Genomic DNA, 21,708 nt, shown 5'->3' with positions numbered 1-21,708 from the left:
GCTAAAGGGCCTAGATTCCATTGTCAGCACTGGGCAAGGACCAGGGAGGGGGAAAGAGAGGGAGTGAGTGCCTGACCCCTGATCCAAAAAGTGAGCCTGTTTGTGCTGTGTTGGAGAGATCATGGTAGGGAGATTGCAGTAGGAAGAAAATCTCACTGATTTTGTGGGTTTAATCCAGTCTAGAGGTCTGCAAAGTATATGTATACTTTTGCTGTGGGCATGTTTTTGTCTGTGTGTCTTCTTATAGCAGTTCTTCCTCCTTCAGGCCAATCCCTCCTTCCCCCACCACACCCCCCCTCACACACACACAGCAAAATCCTAACCCTTAATTAAAACAAACAGCAAACAAAGGATACCAACCACACTCCTCAGACTAAGCTGAGGTAGAAATGGAAGCTAGTGCTTTAGGGATATTGTGTTCCATAAATTATCTTGCCTTTTTCCACTGTTGTTATTACATTGTTTCATAACAAAATTACTTTGAACCATAAAGTTATAAATACATTTTAAAAGTCCCACTTGGTAACATTAGATTTCTGACCATGTGGTGTTGGTAGTTACTGTAGCAAAAGCTCTGAAGTGTAACATTTGAAATTCTCCCAGTGTAAGTGGAAAGGGCCTCTGCCACCCTCACGACCTGCCCCCAGCCATGTCTCACTGCCATTACTGCCTCTGCTGGGAACAGGAGGGTTCAGACCTCTTCCCTGGGCAGAACTGGTAAGGAGGTGAAAGTTGGGGACTATAGGAAACCCAGCCTTTGAAAAATCATAAGTCATCATTGCAGACATTGTGCTGACAGATCTTGACAGATGTGTCCTAATGGTGCATGTGTGTGGATTTTTTATGGATCAAGTGCATTTTCTTAGGGAAGTAGGGACTCCCCAGCCTCAAAGAAGAAAATCCACCCAGTTCTCTTTTATATCCTCTACTCTGAGCCTGTATTGGAATTCTGATCCTCTTATGATGTCTTCTTGCAATATGAGATGGGCTAGTCAGCATCTCCAGTTTTCAGCCTCCTAGGAACCTCAGCCCCCAGAGGACTCAACAAGATGGTGCGTGTCTCCTTAGACATCTGGAAGGAAGCCTTCTGGACCCCACTCCCAATTCCCATATAGCTTATCTCTAACTGATTCTCTAGCTGCTGGCTTTCCCGCTTCCAGCATCACAACCCCTCACTCCCTGGCAGCCCCTGAGTGAGCTGGGGCACTCAGCACCCGCTGACTCCCAGCACTCAGCCCCCTCCCGTGGGCTGTTGCCTGGGGAACCAGGGAGCGGTGGGAACGAGCCGCTGGCCTCAGCATGTTTCAATAAAGTTGCTGTGCTGGGAGCTGCTTAATCAAAGGCCTGTGTTATGGGCTCATTAGTGTGGTCCACCACGGACCAGCTCACAGGAGAGCTCCTGGGAAGGCTGGCTGTGGCCCCCCTCTCCAGGCATGCACCCTTGATCACCGAGGGGTTTCTCAGGCCCTTTTCGAGGAGCCCTGGGAAACCCTCTGACCCTGCCCTAAACAACAAGGTTCTCAGCACTGGAGCCAACACCCACGCCAGCCCTCCTCCCCTCCCTTGAGCAGTCAGCATTTTCTGCCTCTGACTGCCAGCCGCCTTCCCCTTTAGGGTCTTGCCTCTGTGGTCACAGGCAGCTCCTTGGCTTGTGAGAACCTGAGCTTGTAATGACTTGTGGGCCTCTAGGTCTCCTTTGGAGGCTGCCTGTCTCCCCAGGAGTCTGCAAACCAGGGTTAGACTCACACTCACAGGGGAGGCCCATCTCCCTGTGCCAGGAAGTCTCAGACCTCTAGAGAAGGTGGACCCAATACAGAAAGCCTACCCTTGCTCCAAGCAGCATCTCTCACTTTTGGGATTCAGGTGCCAGCCCTCTGGGGACAGAAAATCAGGAAAGAGCTAAATGCCACAGATACAGGACATGGAGGGACCCAGACTTCCTTTCTATTGGCTGCCACGTGAACTCACCCTCTGGGTTGCCGCTAAAGTGCAAGGGCAGGTATGATGTTCTTGCATCAGCCTTTAGCAGCCTTGGAAGCCCTCACTACCAGCCTTGGCACCTGGCTCTGGCTGTCAGCCCAGGCCTGTTATCTCTACAGGGAAAGCAAGGCAGAGACACCCTGCATGGGGAAAATGACAAAGGAGAGCTGAGAGGAAAATGCAAAGGTTAGGAAACCTGAGCTCCTTTCCGGAGTTTGTGGAGTAACTGCAGACAGGTCCTGAACCCACCTTCTCCTAGACCGGCACCTGCTTTCTCACCTTGTACCATCTCACGGGAACCAGTCCAGGGAAGTCGGTGTGATGGTACATGGAAACATGGGGAAGAGACAGTGCCAGGAAGGGTGTGGTAAATGCACATGCGTTCAGAGTTGCTCTAGAGGCAGGATTTGGCTCCACTACCATGCTCTTCTCTTTCCTGAGAAGACTTCTGCCTTTGCTGTGTCACCCTTGTTGAGGTGGTAAAGCCTGTCAGCCAAGTCTAGAGCTTGACAAAGTGGGTCTTTTAGACCCTGAGGGAAAGCCTGCCAAACTCTTCTTTTGTCCCTCCCTCTCCCAGCATCCCCTCAACCCAAGGTGTTGGTGAACCTCCTCCGTGGTCTGTTGATATCAGGCTGTCTTCTCAGTTCAGCCTGGCCTAGAGCTGAGTAGTTTCTCAGCCCCAGAGGTCATAGAAAGGTCACACCACCAAACATGAGAATAGATTTTTAGCCTCTGCATGTTTTCTCAGCTGTGTGGTGTCTGACAGCTCACCCAGGCGGCGCTTCTAGTCCCAGCCACCAGTCTCTAGCAGTCCGATGGAAAGTCACTTGCTTGGGAGAAGACATCCAAGCTGTTCAAGCTGTTCTACTACTTCTGGACAGGCTAGAAACCACCACTGAGTTCTGCCCCAGACCAGGGACAGACTACCATTCCTCTCCAGACAAGTCTGCACTTTCCATGGCAGGGGAAGGGCCACCCATGTGGATGCTAGGTAAAAGGTGGCTTGGGACTCCCTAGCATGGGCCCTGGGTAGCTCCTCTTTAATGTCTGCCATTTTTCCGTTCACTGGTGGACTGGCCACCCCTCTTCCCCTTAGACATCTTTGCTTGGGCTGACCCAAAGACCTCATTGTCTAGAGGTGTGCTTATGAAGCTTTAAAGCCCTACATTGTGTTTGGGGAGGTACCTTTTCTTAAAGAAGAAAATTAGTTTGTCCCCAGCAACCAGCAGCCTGCTTCAGGCCACCAAAGCCAATTTCCCACCACTCCCTGAGAACAGGAAATGAATAAGGCCTCCCTCTGCCCCCAAGCTCCCCCACCCCCTACCCCAAGCAAATGCCTCTGCCCTTCTCAGCGTAGGGGTGTCTGCAGGCTCTATTCTAGCTTTTGTTTGGCCTGGATAGGGGGAAGGGTCACAGTAAGCAGGACAGTTTGCTGGTCCCTGTCACCTCCACTGCCATTGTGGGTGCCAGTCCAGCAAATTGGCAGGCCCTGCCACTGTAAACAACACATTTCCTTCCATGAGAGAAGGAATGGGAGAGAAAAGAGAGCCAAACTTGTTGGGAAGCAAGAACAACGTGTCAACATGTAGAGCAAACAAGACCCTGGACAAAGTCTGAATTGTTGCACTGAGGGGAAGGAGTAGGCATCGTTAACCACTCAGAAATATCATTGACCACAGACATTTGAATCAAATCAGCATCAGATCTACAGCAGCAGAGCCCCTGTTGCAGCAAAGCCTGGCCTGCCCAGAGCAGCTCCTGACAAAAGATCACATTTCAGGTTCTTTTCTGGAACTTGCTGAGGCCTATAGAATTAAGAGGTTATTGATAATCCCTTACCACTGACCAGCCAGGCTGGTCTATTAACAGCTGTTGTGAGTCCACTGGAGTGAGTTGCTGGCCTAGATTCCAAGCCCCCTGCCCACCCTCCCACCCCATGACAAAAGGTAGGGAAGGCAAAGGCAATACAACTCAGCCAGTCAGATGGTGGTGGTAAAGCCTGTGCCCAAACCCTTTCCCCTCTGTGCCTGATTCCCAGCATTTCTCCCCACTATGATCTCCTGGGGTGCCTTTAAAAAATTCAGATGTCAGCCAGTGGCTCAAGCCTGTAATCCTAGCTATTCCCAGAGGCTGAGATCTGAGGATTGCGGTTCAAATTCAGCCCAGGCAGGAAAGCCCGTGAGACTTTTATCTCCGATAAACTATCAGAAAGCCAGAAGTGGAGCTGTGGTTCAAGTGGTAGAGTGCTAGCTTCAAGCAAAAAAGCTCAGGGAAAAATACCCAGGCTATAAGTTCAAGTCCTCAAACTAATACCAAAAAAAAAAAAAAAAAAGATGATTTGGCCTTCAGTATTCGATTCTGTGGCCTGAATCTCCATTTATTTATTTTTTGGGGGGGGGGGGGGTCCAGTCGTGGGGCTTGAACTCTGGGCCTGGGTGCTATCCCTCAGCTCTTCAGCTCAAGGCTAGCACTCTATCACTTGAGCCACAGCGCCACTTCTGGCTTTTTTCTTTTTGCTTATATGGTACTGAGGAATCGAACCCAGGTCCTCATGCATGCAAGGTAAGCGCTCTACCACTGAGCCACCTTCCCACCCCCTCCATATATTAAAAAAGCCTCCCCAACTAAAGGCCTGCAAAATCATCTGATACATGACATGACAGATAGATATAGATATATATATATAGATAGATAGATATATGCTTCTCACAGCTGCCCACAGCTGTCTGCTTGTATTGATAATTTTGTATGGCCTAAGAATTATGTTATAAATAACCAAGTGGCCCTTGGCAGAAGAAAGATTCCACACCCATGTTAGGAGAAGGGCTGCCAGGTCAGGCACTGTTCTGAAGACAGAGATTGTCTCTTCCCAATCTCCTTCTTCCTGTCTCCTTCCTGTTTGTACAGGAACCTAAGTGTTTTATGCCTTCATGAGTGCAAATATAAAAGGGTGCTGTTATCATTATCATCATCACTATTCTGTTGCTTGTTTCTGTGCTAGAGGAACTGTTAAAATGTGTGGATTCATCAGGCTATTCTAGAAATTTGCCCCAGTGGCCTGACTTGCAACCCCTCTTAGAATTTGGTTTGTCTTCCTTTCTAGTGGTCAGCCTATTCTTTTAGCAGCTGTGTATCTGACAGTGGAGGGGGGGGGGGTCCTAGCTCTGTTGAACTGAGTAGGTAACAGGTGGTCAGAAGGCATATGGCTAGCTAGGTTTGGGTTTGATGGTTTTCCAGGCCATTCCTAAAAGCTGCAATTACTCTTACCTCCCCCTGTCAGAGACAGAGAAGTCAGTCTGAGAACCCAAGCTTCTAGAGTTGGGGTACCTTCCCCAAACCAGAAGGGGTGCCTACCATGACAACTAGGTCATTCATTCACTGTTCTAAAATATGGGAGATCGGCCATTATCACTGTTACTGTCCTAGCCATTCCTATTATTATTTATAGCAGAGCCAGAGAGCTCCACAGGGACCCAGTGAGTTTCAGGAGCTCCAAGCCCCAGACCTGCACAGGCTTTTCCCACAGTGGTACCACAACGGCAGGTCTGTTCCTCGGGAGAGCTCCCAGGAGCTCCTCCATCATAGCTGTCTATCTCCAGTGTCCTGTTGATAAGATCTGTTAACATTCTCAGCTCCAGCTCTGAAATACACAAAGAACAGGGCCTGTTTGTTCAATCTAAGCTTCTAAGGTTTAACTCCCAAAGGAAATTAAATTAGGTGCCTGGAGCTATGACAGTCTGTCGTGTTTCTTTGCAGAGAATGTCACCCTTAATATCGTGCAGATCTTGTGTATAATTTTCCCCCTTTAATTCTTTTTAAATACTGTGAGCTTTTCAGCAGTAACCAGTAAATCACCAAAAGTAAAAATGGAGGAGGAGCTAGGATTTGTCCCCATGTGGGGTCTTGCCATACCCTCCACCAACTGAATCAAAATAAATCCACACAGATAGTGCCAGACTTAGAGGTAGCTATGCTAAAAAGCCTTCATAACCCACCCTTTTCCAGCACCATTTCCAGACCTTTGTCAGAGACACTGGCTTAGGACAGGTCTCAGGATTGGTTACCTTTTATTGCAGAAAAATTTTCCTTTGGAATTGAGTAGCCATGTCTCTGTAAACCCCCTCACCCTCCTATCTTACCCCCCAAATCTATTTACCACTCTGGTAGAAGCTCCTCCCTTCGAATTATTTGTGAGTTAGAAATGAACCCTGCCTACTCCAGACTGGAGCCATTGTAATATAACTGGGTTTGAGGCATGCTTATGTTTGTTCTAGCATTTGCAAAGATGGCAGTAAGCCCTGGAAATGCCAAAAATACGAATGTGACTTTTATACTAAAGTCAACTGGTGATAACTGGTAGAGAAACTCTGGCCTCTGTGGCATATACCTTGGGATAAAAAGAATAGGAGAGCCGGGCACTGGTGGCTCACGCCTGTAATCCTAGCTACTCAGGAGGCTGAGATCTGAGGATCACAGTTCAGAGCCAGCCCGAGCAGGAAAGTCTGCGAAACTCTTATCTCCAATTAACCACAAGAAAACCAGAACTGGTGCCGTGGCTCAAGTGGTAGAGTGCTCGCCTTGAGCTGAAGAGCTGAGGGACAGCCCCCAGGCCCAAGTTCAAGTCCTACAACTGACCAAAAAAAAAAAAAAAGGAATAGGAGGAAGCCAGGCACTGGTGACCTTTTTTGCTCTCCTGTTCTCTTCCCTCTTATCTCACAGTGTGGGAATTTCTTTTATCACAATGGACAACTCCCAGGGGGAACCTGATGGCTATTTTCTCAAGTTCTTGATTTTCAACCTTCTCACTGGGGGAGTTTACCTCAGTAGAGCCCTTCTTCTTGGTCTTCACTCCATAACAGTTCTTCCTCTATGCCCTGCTCAGGCTGCTTAAGGCCTACTGGAGAAGTGGTCAAAGCTACTGCCTTAGAGAGTCTAGGGTTCTCTGTCAAGAGGGAAGAAGGAGTAGAAGGCACCAGACTTTAGAAAAAGAAAGATGCCTTCAGCTGGGCCTGATGTAGTACAGGTGTGGGCAAATTCAGCCTGGCCTAGCATAGGAAAAGTAGAAAAAGACCGTTAAGTTGTGGAAGACCTGACATTTGAGCCTGGACATTCCCATTGCCTGAGAAAACTTGTTTAGGAGATTAGAGTAGTGGTTGTACTAGCCAATGGTGACTGTCTTCAACATCAAAGCATAAGATGACAGACATCAAACTAGAGCCACAGACTGGGAACTAGAAGGGACCCAGAGAAGAAAAAAGTTTGAAGAGCTCAGTGGTTGACCAGAGCCAACCTGAGAGACCATGGATTCTGTGAGTGGGGAAGAAAGTTGAGTTTCTTTTCTATCCATAAAATGAAAATTACTAATCTACAATCTCCAAACTCTACAGTTCATCCTTTTTTTTTCTTTTTTTTTTTTTTTTGTCGGGCTTGAACTCTGGACTTCAGCGCTGTTTGTCAGCTCTGCAGCTCAAGGAGAGCGCTCTACCGCTTGAGCCACAGCACCACTTCCGGTTTTCTAGTGGTTTGTTGGAGATAAGAGTCTCACAGACTTTTCTGCCCAGGCTGGCTTTGAACTGTGGTCCTCAGATGCTGAGTAGCTAGGATTACAGGTGTGAGCCACCAGTGTCTGGCTATCTTTTTTTTTTTTTAACTTGTAAATTTTATTTATTTAAATTATCTTTAAGTATTGTACAAAGGGATTTCAATTCAACTTATCCATTTATGAGTATCTCTTGGTCAATGTCATTTCTTCTATTATTTTCCCTTTCACCTCATTCTTGGATGTACTTCCAGGGCATTTCCAGCCTCTAGATTGGGCTTGTATTCTAAATCAAACAGATTCCTTTTGTCCTTCTAACTTGTAAGGAAGGGAAGGGAACATTTGAGTCTGATATAGCCAGAAGGACATTGTCATCAGACAGTGTTGTTGTTTTATTCTGTTTTTTAACCGGTCCTGGGGCATTAACCCAGGGCCTGGACACTATCCCTGTGCTTAAGGCTAGAGCTCTACCACTTGAGCCACAGTGCCACTTCCAGGTTTTTCTGAGTAGTTTATTAGAGATAAGAGTTTCATGGACCTTCCTATCCAGGCTGGCTTCAAACTGTGATCCTCAGATCTCAGCCTTCTGAGAAGCTAGGATTACAGGCATTAGACACTGGCACCCAGCTAGGCTGGGATTGTGGCTTAGTGGTAGAGTGCTTGCCTGGGTTCAATTCCTCAGTTCCACATACACAGAAAAAGCTGGAAGTGGCTCTATGGCTCAAGTGGTAGAGTGCTAGTCTTGACCTTTTTTGGTAGAGTGCTAGTCTTGAGCATAAAAAGCTCAGGGACAGTGCCCAGGTCCTGAGTTCAAGCCCCAGGACTGGCCAAAAAAAAAAAAGAAATGAAAATTTACATATATATATATATATATATATATGTATATACATATATGAATATACATACACACACATCTATATACAAATAGTGCAAAAAATATAGCAAAAATAAAATGAAATTTTATATATATATATATATATATATATATATATATAGTATGTGTGTGTGTTTGTGTGTATATGTGTGTGTGTAAATAAAAGCTACTTTGTGCCTTTTCCCCAGATTCTGTTGACGGAAGAGTTTGTAGAGCAAATGCTGGAGGACTTAGAAGATCTGACTTCTCCAGAGGAAGTAAGCCTGCTTGATTTCTCTCTTATATCCAGGAGCATATACCTACCTGCATGTGTGTGCACATTCGTGTGCATTTGTTTGTGTGCATCTGTGAACCACTCTCTAAGTTGCAGGAACAGGCTGGATAGGAGCCCCTGGGAATATTTAATGGCTTTATTTCTGTTTCTATGAACCATCACTGTTCCTTACTCCACCCTTATGAGGACACTCAGCAAATTGTCTGAATCACCAGCTCTTGAGAGCTCATTGAAGAGGCAGCCAGGACCTTCAGGCTAGTATGAGTTCTCCCCAGCCCCTGCTGTTCCCTGGCAGGTTCTTAACAGAAAGCCCATGTCTGCTGCCAGAGAACATTCCACTGGGGAGTTCTGGTGGGCAGTGAGGCTTTTGCCTCGGGCCACCCAGGAGTCATACACTCCCTTCCTCCTTTCTCTAAATAAGCTCTCCCCTCTTAGGTTGCCTCTTCCGGGCTAGCTTAGAGCCTGAGGAGTTGGCAGGCCAGGTAGGGTTGTGCCGCCCCTTGGCTCCTTCTCTGGGGTACAGGAATGGAGTTCATAATCCCCTTTGTTTTTCTTCCTTGTTCCTGGCATCCTCATTTGCTGGGACTTACCTCATTCTGGAAAGTCCCTTCCCCTCCCCCTGCCTCCTACTAACCAGCACCCCATTGGGATCTGAGCCTCCTAGCCTCAATGCTCCATGGGTTAGTAGAATATTAGCAAGTTGTTCAGACCCCTGGAGAGCTCTTGGTGGCCCTCCCCTGCCTTGTGGCAGAGACAGACCCTTCCCTTGCCCTGTCTGCCGGGAAACATGCTTAGAAGAGAGCTTCTTTGCTTCCCAGGGACCAGACTTTCAAGCCAGAAGAAGGCCAGGCAGGAACTTCTAGCTACAAGGGCTCCCAGGCCACAGAGGCCTCTGACGTTCAAGAGGAGAATGTTCAGAGCAAGCTGTCCTGGCCAGGTCACAGGGTGGATAAAAATTACTCAGAGCCAGTCACCCCCCAAGAGAGCAGTGTCTTCTTTGCCTCCTATGATGTAGCTTGATAAATTAGTTCATTAATATATTCCAAAGTCATCAAGCACCCAATCTGAGCCAGTTAATCACTTCTCCACAAGTCACTGGCCTCTGAGACCCAACTCCCCATTCAGACAGGCCACAGCCAACTACCCGAAAAGTACTTCCGGAGAGGCCTTGTCATGCTGAGATGGTGCTGTGCCAGTCTGTTCCTTTGCGCCTTGGTGTTGAGGGGAGTGGAAAGGGGACAGTCCAGGCAAGAGGGACAAGAGCCAGGGGGAGCTTAGGAAAGTAGGTCACTAAAAATGACTTCTTTTTTTTTTTTTTTTTCTTTCCTGTCTAGAGGCTATCCCCACAGCCTGCTCCACTCTCCACTTTGTCCTGGCATGGATGATCCCTTATTAGAGGGAGGGCAGGAGGAGCCTGCCAGGAAGTATTATTACACTGGGTCTATTCCTGCCCAGCTCTAGGCAGGCTGGGAGCACTGTTCTCTTCTTTTTCACTCTGGCCTGACATGTGGCTTAGCCCAGAGACAGTGCAAACCATAAAAGACAGACTCTGCTTCCAAGCTCTAGCATTAATCCAAGTCATTGAGCTTGTACCGAGCACCAGCTGTGTGTCAGGCTACACGCAACATCCTACAGACCAGAAGGAATAAAATGTCTGTTTCTTTTCCTCTCCCCACCAGAAGCCCCCTGGTGAGTGGGAAAAACAAAAAAAACAAGAAGCTAACCAATGATTCCTGGGGTGGAAGACCTTGGGTTCTCCTCAGTCATCACAAGGACCATGAGCAAGCAACTTTGGGAAGCAGATGGAAATGTGAAGGAGAAAGTCGATTTGCTCTTTCCAATAATGCACCAGTCCCAAACTGCACTTGTCCTGCTTCTTTATTCCCACAAGGTGGATCTGGCTTTGGGCTTAAACTAGAGCCCCCTTCCCTTTAGGCCCTTTAGCAAAAGCTATGGAGGACCAGTTCCAGGGTCCTTTTCACATCAACCTTGGAAAGAGAGGCCATGGCAATGACAGACCTCGGCCACTTTCCCCTGTAGCATCTGCACCCTGCCCTGGCCCCTCATCTTCCAGCCCCAGGGCCTCAGGGAACAGATTCCTTACATGCTTGTGGCTGGAGGCAGAACCAAGGAAGTGAGCAGGGAGGAGGTCAGCATAGTGAAGAAAGAGCTAGAAACACCCCTCCCCCAGCCTGGCTAGTTATTGGCAGGGCAAGAGGAAAGAAGGGGTGAGAATTCCAGCAGCTTGACCCTAGCTGCCCACCTGGGTGCAGCATTTGGGAGCAAATCTATTTAATGAACTGTCATGCCCCTAAATTCTCAGGGACAGGGCATAGGTGAGTGTTTTGCCTCTCCTGGCATTCTTTATCTTTAAAAAAAAAAAACTGCAGTCTGTTAACCACGTGTGCTCTGAATCTATGCTTGCTTCCTCCACAGTTCAAACTTCCCAAAGAATACAGCTGGCCTGAAAAGAAGCTCAAAGTCTCAATCCTCCCTGACATGGTGTTCGACAGTCCACTGCACTAGCCTGAGCGAGGCCCTGCAGGGGCCCAAGGGAGCCCAGCTGCTCCCCGAGTGACTTCCAGTGTAACAACTGTATAAATGCCATTCCCACCAATGAAAAGACAAGTGTGTGAGGATGATTGCACAGCCGCTGCTCACACAGCTCAGTGGAATGCTGTGCAGGCACAACCATGGGTCCCACCTCACTTCCAGCTCAACACCCGCACCCCTCAGCTGGCCGAGTCCACGTGACCAGGCCCTCTTCCCACTGGGCCAGTGAGCAGGCACATGTCAACACTCCCACCTGCTGCCACCACGTGTTCTGGCTTGAGATTTGACTCTGGACTCATGATGTACCCCTGGACGGGCACAGGCCTCATCCTCCTGTACCCCTGGTTCCGAATACACCAGGGTGCACTGTCCACCTCGGCCCTGGCAAGCCTTTGCTTGTCAAGGTGTTCCAGCCATGAACAATTCCTCTGATTATGTTTGGTTTTCTTTTTCCTTATTTTATGTTGTAGAAACCGGATGGTATTTTATAGCTCAGCAAAGATGCTCACAGGTCATGTATATAATGTTTTTTAAACAGAACTTTATTCCCAGATGAACTTTAGCATTCCTCAGACAAGGGCCTGGGGCTCTGCCTCCCCCTGTACTGCCTCCAGAGAAGGTGCCCAGTGCTGCCTGCTAGCGCTGGGTCCCAGAGGAGCTGGCTCCACACAGGGGCTTTTCTTCTCAGCTGAGCCTGGGGCAAGAGAAGAGAGAGACACTCTCCATGCTGCCTGGAAACCTGGTTTTGTGGGAATTCAGGTGGTTTTCCAAGTGAACTAGGCCCCCAGAAGGTTCGAGGAACTTCAGGGACTAAGGATTTATTGGCTCCAGCCTTATTTTCCAACATTTTTCTACCCAGTCAAGCCTGCCAAGTAGAACATAAGGCGCACTGCCTCACGGACCATCCCCACTTTTCACTAAGAGCCTGTAGTCTTCAGCTCTTTGACTACCCGGTCCCTTTCCTTGACCCCTGGGCTTCCCAGTCTCTAGACTGGCTTATTAAAAATGAAAAGTCAACCTCTCAACATCTCTTTCACTTTGATTCTGCTGATACTGCTCTTGCTATCTTCCATTCTTCCTACACTCATTTTTTTTTTTTTTTTTTTTTGTCTGTCCTGGGGCTTGAACTCAGGGCCTGGGCACTGTCCCTGAGTTTCTTTTGCTTAAGGCTAGCACTCTACCACATGAGCCACAGCCCTCCTTGTGGCTTTTTCTGCTTATGTGGTACTGAGGAATTGAACCCAGGGCTTCATGCATGCTAGGCAAGCACTCTATTACTAAGCCATATTCCCAGTCTTGTCTTTTTGTTGTGGGGCCTGAACTCTGGGCCTGGGCGCTGTCCCTCAGCTCTTTCAGCTCAAGGCTAGTGCTCGACCACTTGAGCCACCGTGTCACTTCTGGTTTTCTGGTGGTTAATTGGAGATAGTCTCATGGACTTTCCTGCCCCAACTGGCTTTGAACCACAACCTTCAGATCTCAGCCTCCTGAGTAGCTAGGATTACAGACGTGAGCCACTGGTGCCCAACTCTCTTTTCTTTTTATCCTGGCTGCTTGTGGTCCCTTGGTCTCTCACCCCTAGTCTGTACATCTCACAGTTGACCTTCCAGAAGCCAACCTCTCAGTTCCTCTCTCTCTCTTCCCCCTCCCCCCTTCAGTCCTGGGTCTTGAACCTCAGGCCTGTCCCTGAACATTTTTTCTTTTGTTTTTGTTTTTCTTTTTTAACTGATTTTTTGGTCTTTTCTTTTCCTTTTTTTTTTTTTTTTTTTTTTTTTGATACTAGGATTGAACTCAAGACGTTGCACTTGCTAGGCAAGCGCCTTGCCACTGAGCTACATCCCAGCCCACCTGTCCCTGAACTTTTTATGTTCAAGATTAGCACTGTACCACACAAACCACAGCTCTACTTCTGGCTTTTTTGGTGTTTACTTGGAGATAAGAGTCTCACAAATTTTCCTGCCCAGACTGGCTTTAAACTGTGACCCTCAGGATCTCAGCATCCTGAATAGTTAGGATTATTGGCATGAGCTGCTGGTACCCCACTAAGAGTTCCTTTTGAGGTATCTCCCAATCCTGACCTGGAATTAGCAAAGTGTTTTCCTGCCCTCTTAACCTGCTGCTTCACGTTCACCCTTCAGACACCTTCAGAGTAGTGGTTTTATCTGTCAGGATTATGCACAGTTCCTCTGTCCCCATCTACTCCTACCACCCACATGGACACCTTCAGGGGTGCCCCAGGAGGCCCATTGGGAACAAGATTGCTCAGCTGAGAGATCTAATCAGAGAGCAGCCTCCAGGGGATAGGAGTTGGACTTCTAAGTAACCACTAGGTCTGGCCTTGTGCGTATCACAAGGTTGCCTTGTTAACTCCATCAAGCTCAGAGCTACAAGTCAGACCCACCTGGAACATTTGGGAGAGACTGGCTACAAGCCTTACCAGCCAAGACATGAACCCTTCTGGAACTGATTCTGGCAACAAGACTTCCACAAGGATACTTGCCCACCACAACAGCCCTGTAACTCTTGTCTTCTCACTTTCCATGGGCAGGGAAGTGCCTCCATGCCTTGACATCCTGGCTCTGGTCTCCCCAAATTCTCCCTTCCTGGAAACTTTCCTGAAGGCTCCCTGCTACAGCTTGCTCTACCTCCATCTGCCTGATTTGGGGGAGGATATGCATGTTCTGAACTAAGCTTGCCATCAGCATATGAAGCATCTGGTCAACACCTCACCCCAGGCCTAAAAGGCCTTTGCACACTGACAGTTGGCTCTGTCTTCTTGGCCTGGCTCTTGAGGAATGGGGGATAACAGAAGAAGGCAGTTGGTAAGCTCTGAAGTGATGAGCCCAGGAAGCCTGGGGCCCCCATGAACATCCAAGATCCTGTTGGAACCAAGCCCCCATCATTTCCCCCACATTACATTGGTCCAGGAGAGTGACAGGCCCTCATCCAGCTCTGACTAGGCCACCTTTCCCATGGGCTCTGGTTTCTTCCAGAAGTTATTCAGGAAGAGAATTTTCCATTCAGTGGCTGGCTGGTAAGAGGGATCACAGACTGAGGATCAGCGAGGCTGTCCTTTGTACTGAGCCCAGCACAGCTTCTGACACATAATGGGTGGACCCCTTCTTGCTTCCCTGCAGCTTCATGAGAACACTCAACCTCTCATGGGAGGAGGTTTCCTCCTCTTGCATCCTCCAGACCCCTAATGGCCAGAGCTTCTGAGAAGGAGCAACCCATTGGCTGCATTCTATGATCTGAACAGACACCTGTGGCCATTGGGCTACAAGGAGATGGTGATGCCAGCTACTGAGTGGCACAGTGGCTCTTTGAAGGTCCTGGGCCCGGCAGAGAAGCTGGTGTATCTTCCTTTTTGAAAAGCAAGGCTCTGGAACAGGACTGGAGAGATTTTGGGGAGAGTCTAGAAGAGCTAGAACACTAAAAACTAGACCCAGAATCTTGGAGCTGTGTTTTGAGATGAGTTGAGAGTAGGGAGGAAACTTGATGGTCAGTGCCCCTATGGGGCAGACTAGTAGAGAATTCCCTGGACTCTTATTTTTTTATCTGTTCTTCCTTAGAGCTGCCGAGACCTCTGCACCAGGTGAAATGCCTGGGTCTGTGTTACAAATCAGGAGTCCTTCCTTTTGTACAAGTACCTGAGTATTGTAACCAGCAGGCTTTTGTAAAGTTTTATATTAGTTTTTAATGTCAGTGGTGACTTGGTCCCTGAGGCTGCAGACAGCTCAGGACTTTTATAAGAATTTTGGAGTGACTCACTTAGATGACGTTCCTTCTTGCTCCCTCTTCCTCTGTGTAATCTAAGTGCATTAAACATGTTTGCAGAAGTGCCTGGGTCGTGTGCTTCTTTCTGGCTGGCTGTAGTAGGGGAGCAGGAAGCATGGGTCCTGGCAGCCACTTAGAAGATGTGGGATAGGGGAGACCCAAAAAGAAGTGTTACTGGGAGTGCAGGGGTGCCAAGGTGTAGCCTCATGCAGTGCCTGCAGTCAAGCAGAAAGGATGGCAGGGACAGGCTCTCCCTCATGGGTTTTTGTTGTCTTTTGGTGGGGCGATTTATTTCATGTTAGTTTTTAACGTCAGTTAATGGAGTTGCTGGAGATCACCCATGTTGAGCAAGTAATCTTATGACTTTACACCCTCAGCTTGCTTTCTTGGGTCTAGATTCCTTTAAGGAATATGGCCCGCAGGGTAATGAGTGGGTGAGACCTAATCTTCGCCACTTCATTCCTCTTCTACCTGCCTCTTCCATTGGAAATAAGCCCCCAGTTTGAAAGGATTTAAAACTTTTTTTGTACTGGTCCTGGGGCTTAATCTCAGGGCCTGGTACTCTTGCTTTTTTTTTTTTTCACTGAAGGCTGGCACTCTACCACAAAGCTATATCTCCACTTCTGGCATTTTATGGGTTAATTGCAGATAAGGGTCTCAGATTTGCTAGGATTGGTGGCTCACACCTGTAATCCTAGCTACTCAGGAGGCTGAGAGCTCAAGATTGCAGTTCAAAGCCAGCCCAGGCAGGAAAATCTGTGAAGCTGGAAGTGGAACTGTTAATTCCTCAGAACATGAGTTTAAGCCCCATGACTGACCAAAAAAATAAGTCTCAGATTTGTCTACTCAAGCTGACTCAGCCTCTTGAGTGTGATTACAGGTGTGAGCCACCAGAGCTAAGCCTGTTTGGGAGTCCTGTTCCTACTTCCAGCCCTCCACTCTCTTCATAAAGCATCTAAATCCAGCTTCCTATTCCAGGGCCTGGAGGAAGACTCAGGATCTGGAAAAAGGAACAATTTCAGAACTAGAAAACAGCAGGGCAAGCCAGGCCCCAGTGGCTCATCCTAGCTACTCAGGAGGCTGAGATCTGAGGATCCTGGTTCAAAGCCAGCCTAAGCAGGAAAGTCCATGAGAATGTTATCTCCAATAAACTCAGAAAAACCTGGAAGTAGTGCTGTGGCTCAAGTGGTAGAACGCTAGCCTTAAGCACAGAGAGGCTCAGCCCAGCCAGTCCCTGAGTTCAAACCCAAGGACCAGCAAAACAACAACAACAACCCCAGAAGGAGAAAACATGCTGGGTATCCCAGGGGAGTTCCCTTCTAGCAACTCCTTTGGGCCTGGACTGGGTGAGGAGGAAGCCTAGGAATACAGTCCCTGCCTCTAGCACTCCTGTACAGCAAAACAAAACCCTGTGCTAGGGGCCTGAGGGGCCTTGAGACCGGCAGGATGTCTTTTACACCCAGAGTTCCTTGGAACTGGGGGTCCTGGGCCCTTACATATTCTTTCTCTTCTGCTTGCTAGGCCAGGTTTTCTGTCCTGGCAGGCAGCATGGTCTTTGCTTGTGGTCCTCAAGATGTTGCGGGGAGGGGGGCGGTTGATGGTACCAAGGATTGATTCTATTGAAGCTGGCGACAGAGGTCCTAGGCCATCACAGGCAGTTCTATGAAACCCTATTCTCTGACATCCAGCCACCTTGCGCACATCCCCTGCAAGGATGTTAGGATTCCTTCTTCCCCTTGACCTCTGTCTGGACAATGACAAGGACCAAGCTCCTAGAGTAGTGGTCTTTCAGCCCCTCTGTTCTATGCCAAGCCAGGGTTGGTCTAGGCCCCTCCCTTTTTCTAGGCTCTAGCCAGAGTCAGGTGAAGTTTTTGCCCCCAGAGATTACAGAATGTAGAGAATGTGTGCTTAGGTGATTTTGGGAAACAGTGGCAAGCTGGAGTTGTCTCTAGAAAGGAAAGCTCCAGGACCTACACCAGATCACTAGAGCAGAGACATCATTACAGAGTGTATCTACTATATGATCTGTAATGTCTTCTCCATAAAGGCCTGTGATTTCTTCAGGTGTCTGCTCTGCCTCTTCTGAGAGGCCAGAACCCTGGAGAAGGGGCCACAGCATCTGGGCCTTGGGTGCTGAGAAACCTTAGAGATTGCCAAACTGGCATAGACTAGAAGGAGAATGTAAGCAGGAAGTGACTGGTCCCCACTTGCCAGGCCGAGGCAGCTGCAAGTGGTGAGGTAAGAGCTGGGAGGGGGGGCAGTATGCTGAAGAGAAAGATGTGTCCCCTGCCAGGATGTAGCTGGAGAAGGCAGCTCTCTTCCGGCTCTTGTGGGGGAAGGGAAGGGGGACCGATCCAGTCTTCTCTTTTCCTTATGGAGAGTCTTGGGAAGGTAGAATGGGGTTTGCTTGTGATGTCCATGCTTTGTGTGGCATAGTGCTGAGTAACTTGTGGGATGAAGGAGACTTTGAAGGGGGTGTAATGGTCAGAGGGCAGAGACCCTGTTCCTTGTTTTTCCAGTATAGCCCACCTTCATCTCAGTCTCATGGAAGTCCTCAGGGCATTGAGAATGGAGCTGCTGTACAACACAGGAAGGCCAGCTGTGCATTGTTGATTTAAAAAAGAAGAAGAAAAAAAACATTGTTGGTAAAAAGGAAAACAGAAGCTCTTTCAGCAAAGGTATGCAAGAATTCTTAGATGCCAGCAGAGGGACATAGGCCCTGTTTGAAGGAGCTCCTAATGCGGTGGGGGCAAAGGACAAGGCCACAGGTACATACAAGGAAGCCCAACAAAAGAGGGAAACAGTAAAATATTTCTGTCCTATCCCAGATCCACATTATCCATTAGTGTGACTACACAGTGGGATAGATCCTTGCCTTACCGGTTTTCCCAGGATTATACGAAATAACACAAATGAGATGTCTGGGTTTATTTTCCATCCTAGCCCACACTAGAGGGATTTAAAAAGGACCTCCGGCGCTGGTGGCTCACACCTGTAATCCTCAGGACGCTGAGATCTGAGGATCACAGTTCAAAACCAGCTTGGGCAGGAAATTCTGTGAGACTCTTATCTCCAGTAAACCACTCAGAAAACCGGAAGTGGCACTGTGTCTTAAGTGATAGAGTGCTCGCCTTGAGCTGAAGAAAGAGCTGAGGGACAGCTCACAGGCCCAAAGTTCTAGCCCCACAACTAACAAAAAAAAAAAAAAAAAGGATCCCTGAGATTAGATGTAATGGCCTAATGGCCTGTGTCTGTAATCCCAGAGGCAGAGATTGGGAAGACTAAGATTTAAGGCCAGTCTGAGCAGCCATTCCAGCTATGCAGTAGGTAGAGGTAGGGAGGATCAGGGTCTGAGGCCAGCCCTGGAAAAAAACATGAGACCACATGAACATGATTGTAGCTCAACCATGCACTAAGGCTTGGGTTCAATCCCCAGTACAAAAAAAACTGCTACAAATTAGACCTGGCTTGGAAGCCATTTTCTGTTTATTCATTCAGACTTGTGTACATTAATCCATGTATTCATTTGTCCAGCATATGACCTCTCATGAGGGTTGCAAAATGTCCTCAATGGATCAGAGACCCAGAGGTCATATTGAATTAGATTTGAATCTCTTTGCTTTTTTTTTTTTTTTTTTTCCTGTACTGGGGAATCAAACCCAGGACATTGCACTTGCTAGGCGAGCACTTTGCCACTGAGCTACATCCCAGCCCTTGGACTTGAATCTCAAGTCTACCATTTAGAATAGTCTCTGATGAGATAGAAATTCATATCTCCATTACATACTTCCCCACTGAGCTGTGGATACAATTGCCTCCCTAACATTTCTGTTGGGATATAGGAGCCAACTTAACTTAGAAACTACCACCCAAATTGAATCTTCAATTCTCCCCTTCTTAGTAAATGGCACTCCCAACTGGCCTCTTATTGAGGCTCAAATTTGATGAGTCATTTAAAAATATTTTGGTCACCGGGCACCTATGGCTCATGCCTGTAATTATTGTTATGTAGGAGGCTGAGATCTGAGGATTGTGGTTCAAAACCAGCCCGGGCAGAAAAGTCCATATGAGACTTTTGTATCCAATTAACCACTCAAAAACTGGAAGTGGAGCTATGGCTCGAAGTGGCAGAGCACTAGCCTTGAGCCGAAGAGCTCAGGAACAGTGCCCAGGCCCTGAGTTCAAACCCCACAACTGACAAAAAATAACGTGTGTGTGTGTGTGTGTGTGTGTGTGTGTGTGTGTGTGTGTGTGTGTGTGTGTATTGGTCATTATACATCCTATATATCCTATATACATTATACAAATTATCAGACTATACCTCATGTACAAATATGTTCATTAAGAAACTTAGGATGGGGGCTGGGAAGGTGGCTCAGTGGTAGAGGGTTTGCCCTGCATGCATGAAGTCTGGGTTCAATTCCTCAGTACCACATAAATAGTAAAAAGCTTGAAGTGGTGCTGTAGCTCAAGTGATAGAGTACTAGCCTAGTGCAAAAGAAGCTCAGGGACAGTGCCCAGGCCCTGAGTTCAAGCCTCAGGACTGGCAAAAGAAAGAAAGAAAGAGGGCTGGGAAGGTGGCTCAGTGGTAGAGCGCTTGCCTTGCATGCCTGAGGCCCTGGGTTCAATTCCTCAGCACCACATAAGCAAAAAGAAAAAAGCCGGAAGTGGTGCTGTGGCTCAAGTGGTAGAATGCTCGCCTTGAGCTGAAGAGCTGAGGGACAGCGCCCAAGCCCAAAGTTCAGGCCCCATGACTGGGCCCAAAAAAAATAAAAAAAAAGAAAGAAAGAAAGAAAGAAGGAAAGAGAGAGAAAGAGAGAGAGAGACAGACAGACAGACAGAGACAGAGAGACAAACTTAGGCCTGGGATTGTAACTCAAGTGGTAGACAGCCTGCTTAGCAAGTGTGAGGTCCTGAGTTTAAACCCCAAAGCTGCTCCTCCCCCGAAAACAAAACAAACACAAGAAACCATTGCTTTAATTCTAATAACACCCTCTCATATGGGCTGGGATTTTGCAAGTTCAAAGCCCTGGCTTAGGCTGGGAATGTGGCTTAGTGATAGACTGCTTGCCTAGCATGCATGAAGCCCTGGGTTTAATTCCTCAGTACCACATAAACAGAAAAAGCCAGAAGTGGCATTGTGGCTCAAGTGGTAGAGCACTAGCCTTGAGCAAAACACTTAGGGACAGGGCTGGGAAGGTGGCTCAGTGGTAGAGCGCTTGCCTTGCATGCATGAGGCCCTGAGTTCGATTCCTCAGCACCACATAAGCAGAAAAAAAAAAAAAGCTGGAAGTGGCACTGTGGCTCAAGTGGTAGTGCACTAGCCTTGAGCTGAAGAGCTGAGGGACAGCGCCCAGGCCCAGAGTTCAGGCCCCATGACCAGACCAAAAAAAAACACTTAGGGACAGTGTCACAAGCCCTGAGTTCAAATCCCAGGACTGGCCAAAAAAAAAAAAAAGCCCTGGCTTGGTTCCCTACTATCAATAAAGAAAAAAAAAATGAAGGGGCTGGGAAAGTGGCTCAGTGGTAGAGCGCTTGCCTTGCATGCCTGAGGCCCTGGGTTCGATTCCTCAGCATCACATAAGCAAAAAGAAAAAAGCTGGAAGTGGCATTGTGGCCCAGGCCCAGAGTTCAGGCCCCACGACCGGACCCAAAAAAAAAGAAAAAAAAAATGAAGCAGGAAGATCTCAAGCTCCAGGTCAGTATGGGTTATTGTCTCAAAAATATTTTAAAAAGAGGAAGTAGTGCTGTGCCTTAAGTGGTAGAGCACTTGGCTTGAGCTGAAGAGCTGAGGGACAGTACCCAGGCCCAGAGTTCAAGCCTCAGGACCTACCAAAAAAAAAACTTATAAATATTTGGGGCTGGGAAGGTGGCTCAGTGGTAGAGTGCTTGTCTCGCATGTATAAGGCCCTGGATTTGATTCCTCAGCACCACATAAACAGAAAAAAGCGGAAGTGGCACTGTGGCTCAAGTGGCAGAGCGCTAGCCTTGAGCTGAAGAGCTGATGGACAGCACCCAGGCCCACGACCAACAAAAAAAATAAATGAATAAATAAATAAATAAGTAAATAAAATAATTAAAAAGAAAAGCCAAGGCTTGGTGCCAGTGGCTCACACCTGTCTGTAATCCTAGCTACTCAGGAGGCTGAGATTTGAGGAACAAGGTTCAATGCCAGCCTGGGCAGGAAAGTCTGTGAGACTCTTGTTTTTTTTTTTTTTTTTTTTTTTTTTGGGGGGGGGGGGGTGGTCCAGTCATGGGGCCTGAACTCTGGGCCTGGGCGCTGCCCCTTAGCTCTTGAGCTCAAGGCTAACGCTCTTCCACTTGAGCCCGAGGGCCACTTCTGGCTTTTTTCTTTTTGCTTATGTGGTGCTGAGGAATCGAACCCAGGGCCTCATGCATGCAAGGCAAGCGCTCTACCACTGAGCCACCTTCCCAGCCCCTGTGAGACTCTTATCTCCAATAAACCACCAGAAAACCAGAAGTGGTGCTGTGGCTGAAGTGGTAGAGCGCTTGCCTTGAGCTGAAGAGCTGAGGGTCAGCAAGCCCCACAACCGACAGGAAAATAATTAAATAAATAAATAAAGCTGGGTGCCCAGTGTAATCACTTGTAACCCTAGCTATACAGAAGGCTGAAATCTGAGGATTACAACCAACAAAAATTAAATAAAAATAAAATACAATTCAGAAAGATATGGTACATAGTGGAAGTATGTT

At 47.9% G+C, this 21,708-nt stretch overlaps 1 protein-coding gene across 2 annotated transcripts in view; it reads left to right on the top strand.

Annotated features, from left to right (window-relative positions):
* Sufu (SUFU negative regulator of hedgehog signaling) overlaps positions 1 to 12,318 on the top strand; it is a 98,367-nt gene extending 86,049 nt beyond the window's left edge. For both annotated transcript variants that reach the window (XM_042689656.1, XM_042689655.1), the window contains exons 11-12: positions 8,582 to 8,650; positions 11,104 to 12,318. In XM_042689656.1, coding sequence (XP_042545590.1) covers positions 8,582 to 8,650; positions 11,104 to 11,193 — 159 coding nt within the window. In that variant the 3' untranslated portion in view covers positions 11,194 to 12,318. The remainder of the gene's footprint in view (positions 1 to 8,581; positions 8,651 to 11,103) is intronic.
* The last annotated feature ends 9,390 nt before the right edge of the window (positions 12,319 to 21,708 follow it).

The sequence above is a fragment of the Dipodomys spectabilis genome, unplaced genomic scaffold, assembly GCF_019054845.1.
Source record: "Dipodomys spectabilis isolate Male_0828 unplaced genomic scaffold, ASM1905484v1 ptg000125l, whole genome shotgun sequence".
NCBI lineage: Eukaryota > Metazoa > Chordata > Mammalia > Rodentia > Heteromyidae > Dipodomys > Dipodomys spectabilis.
Note: the sequence above shows the minus strand (reverse complement) of the source record. Positions and strands in the feature narration are given on the sequence as shown.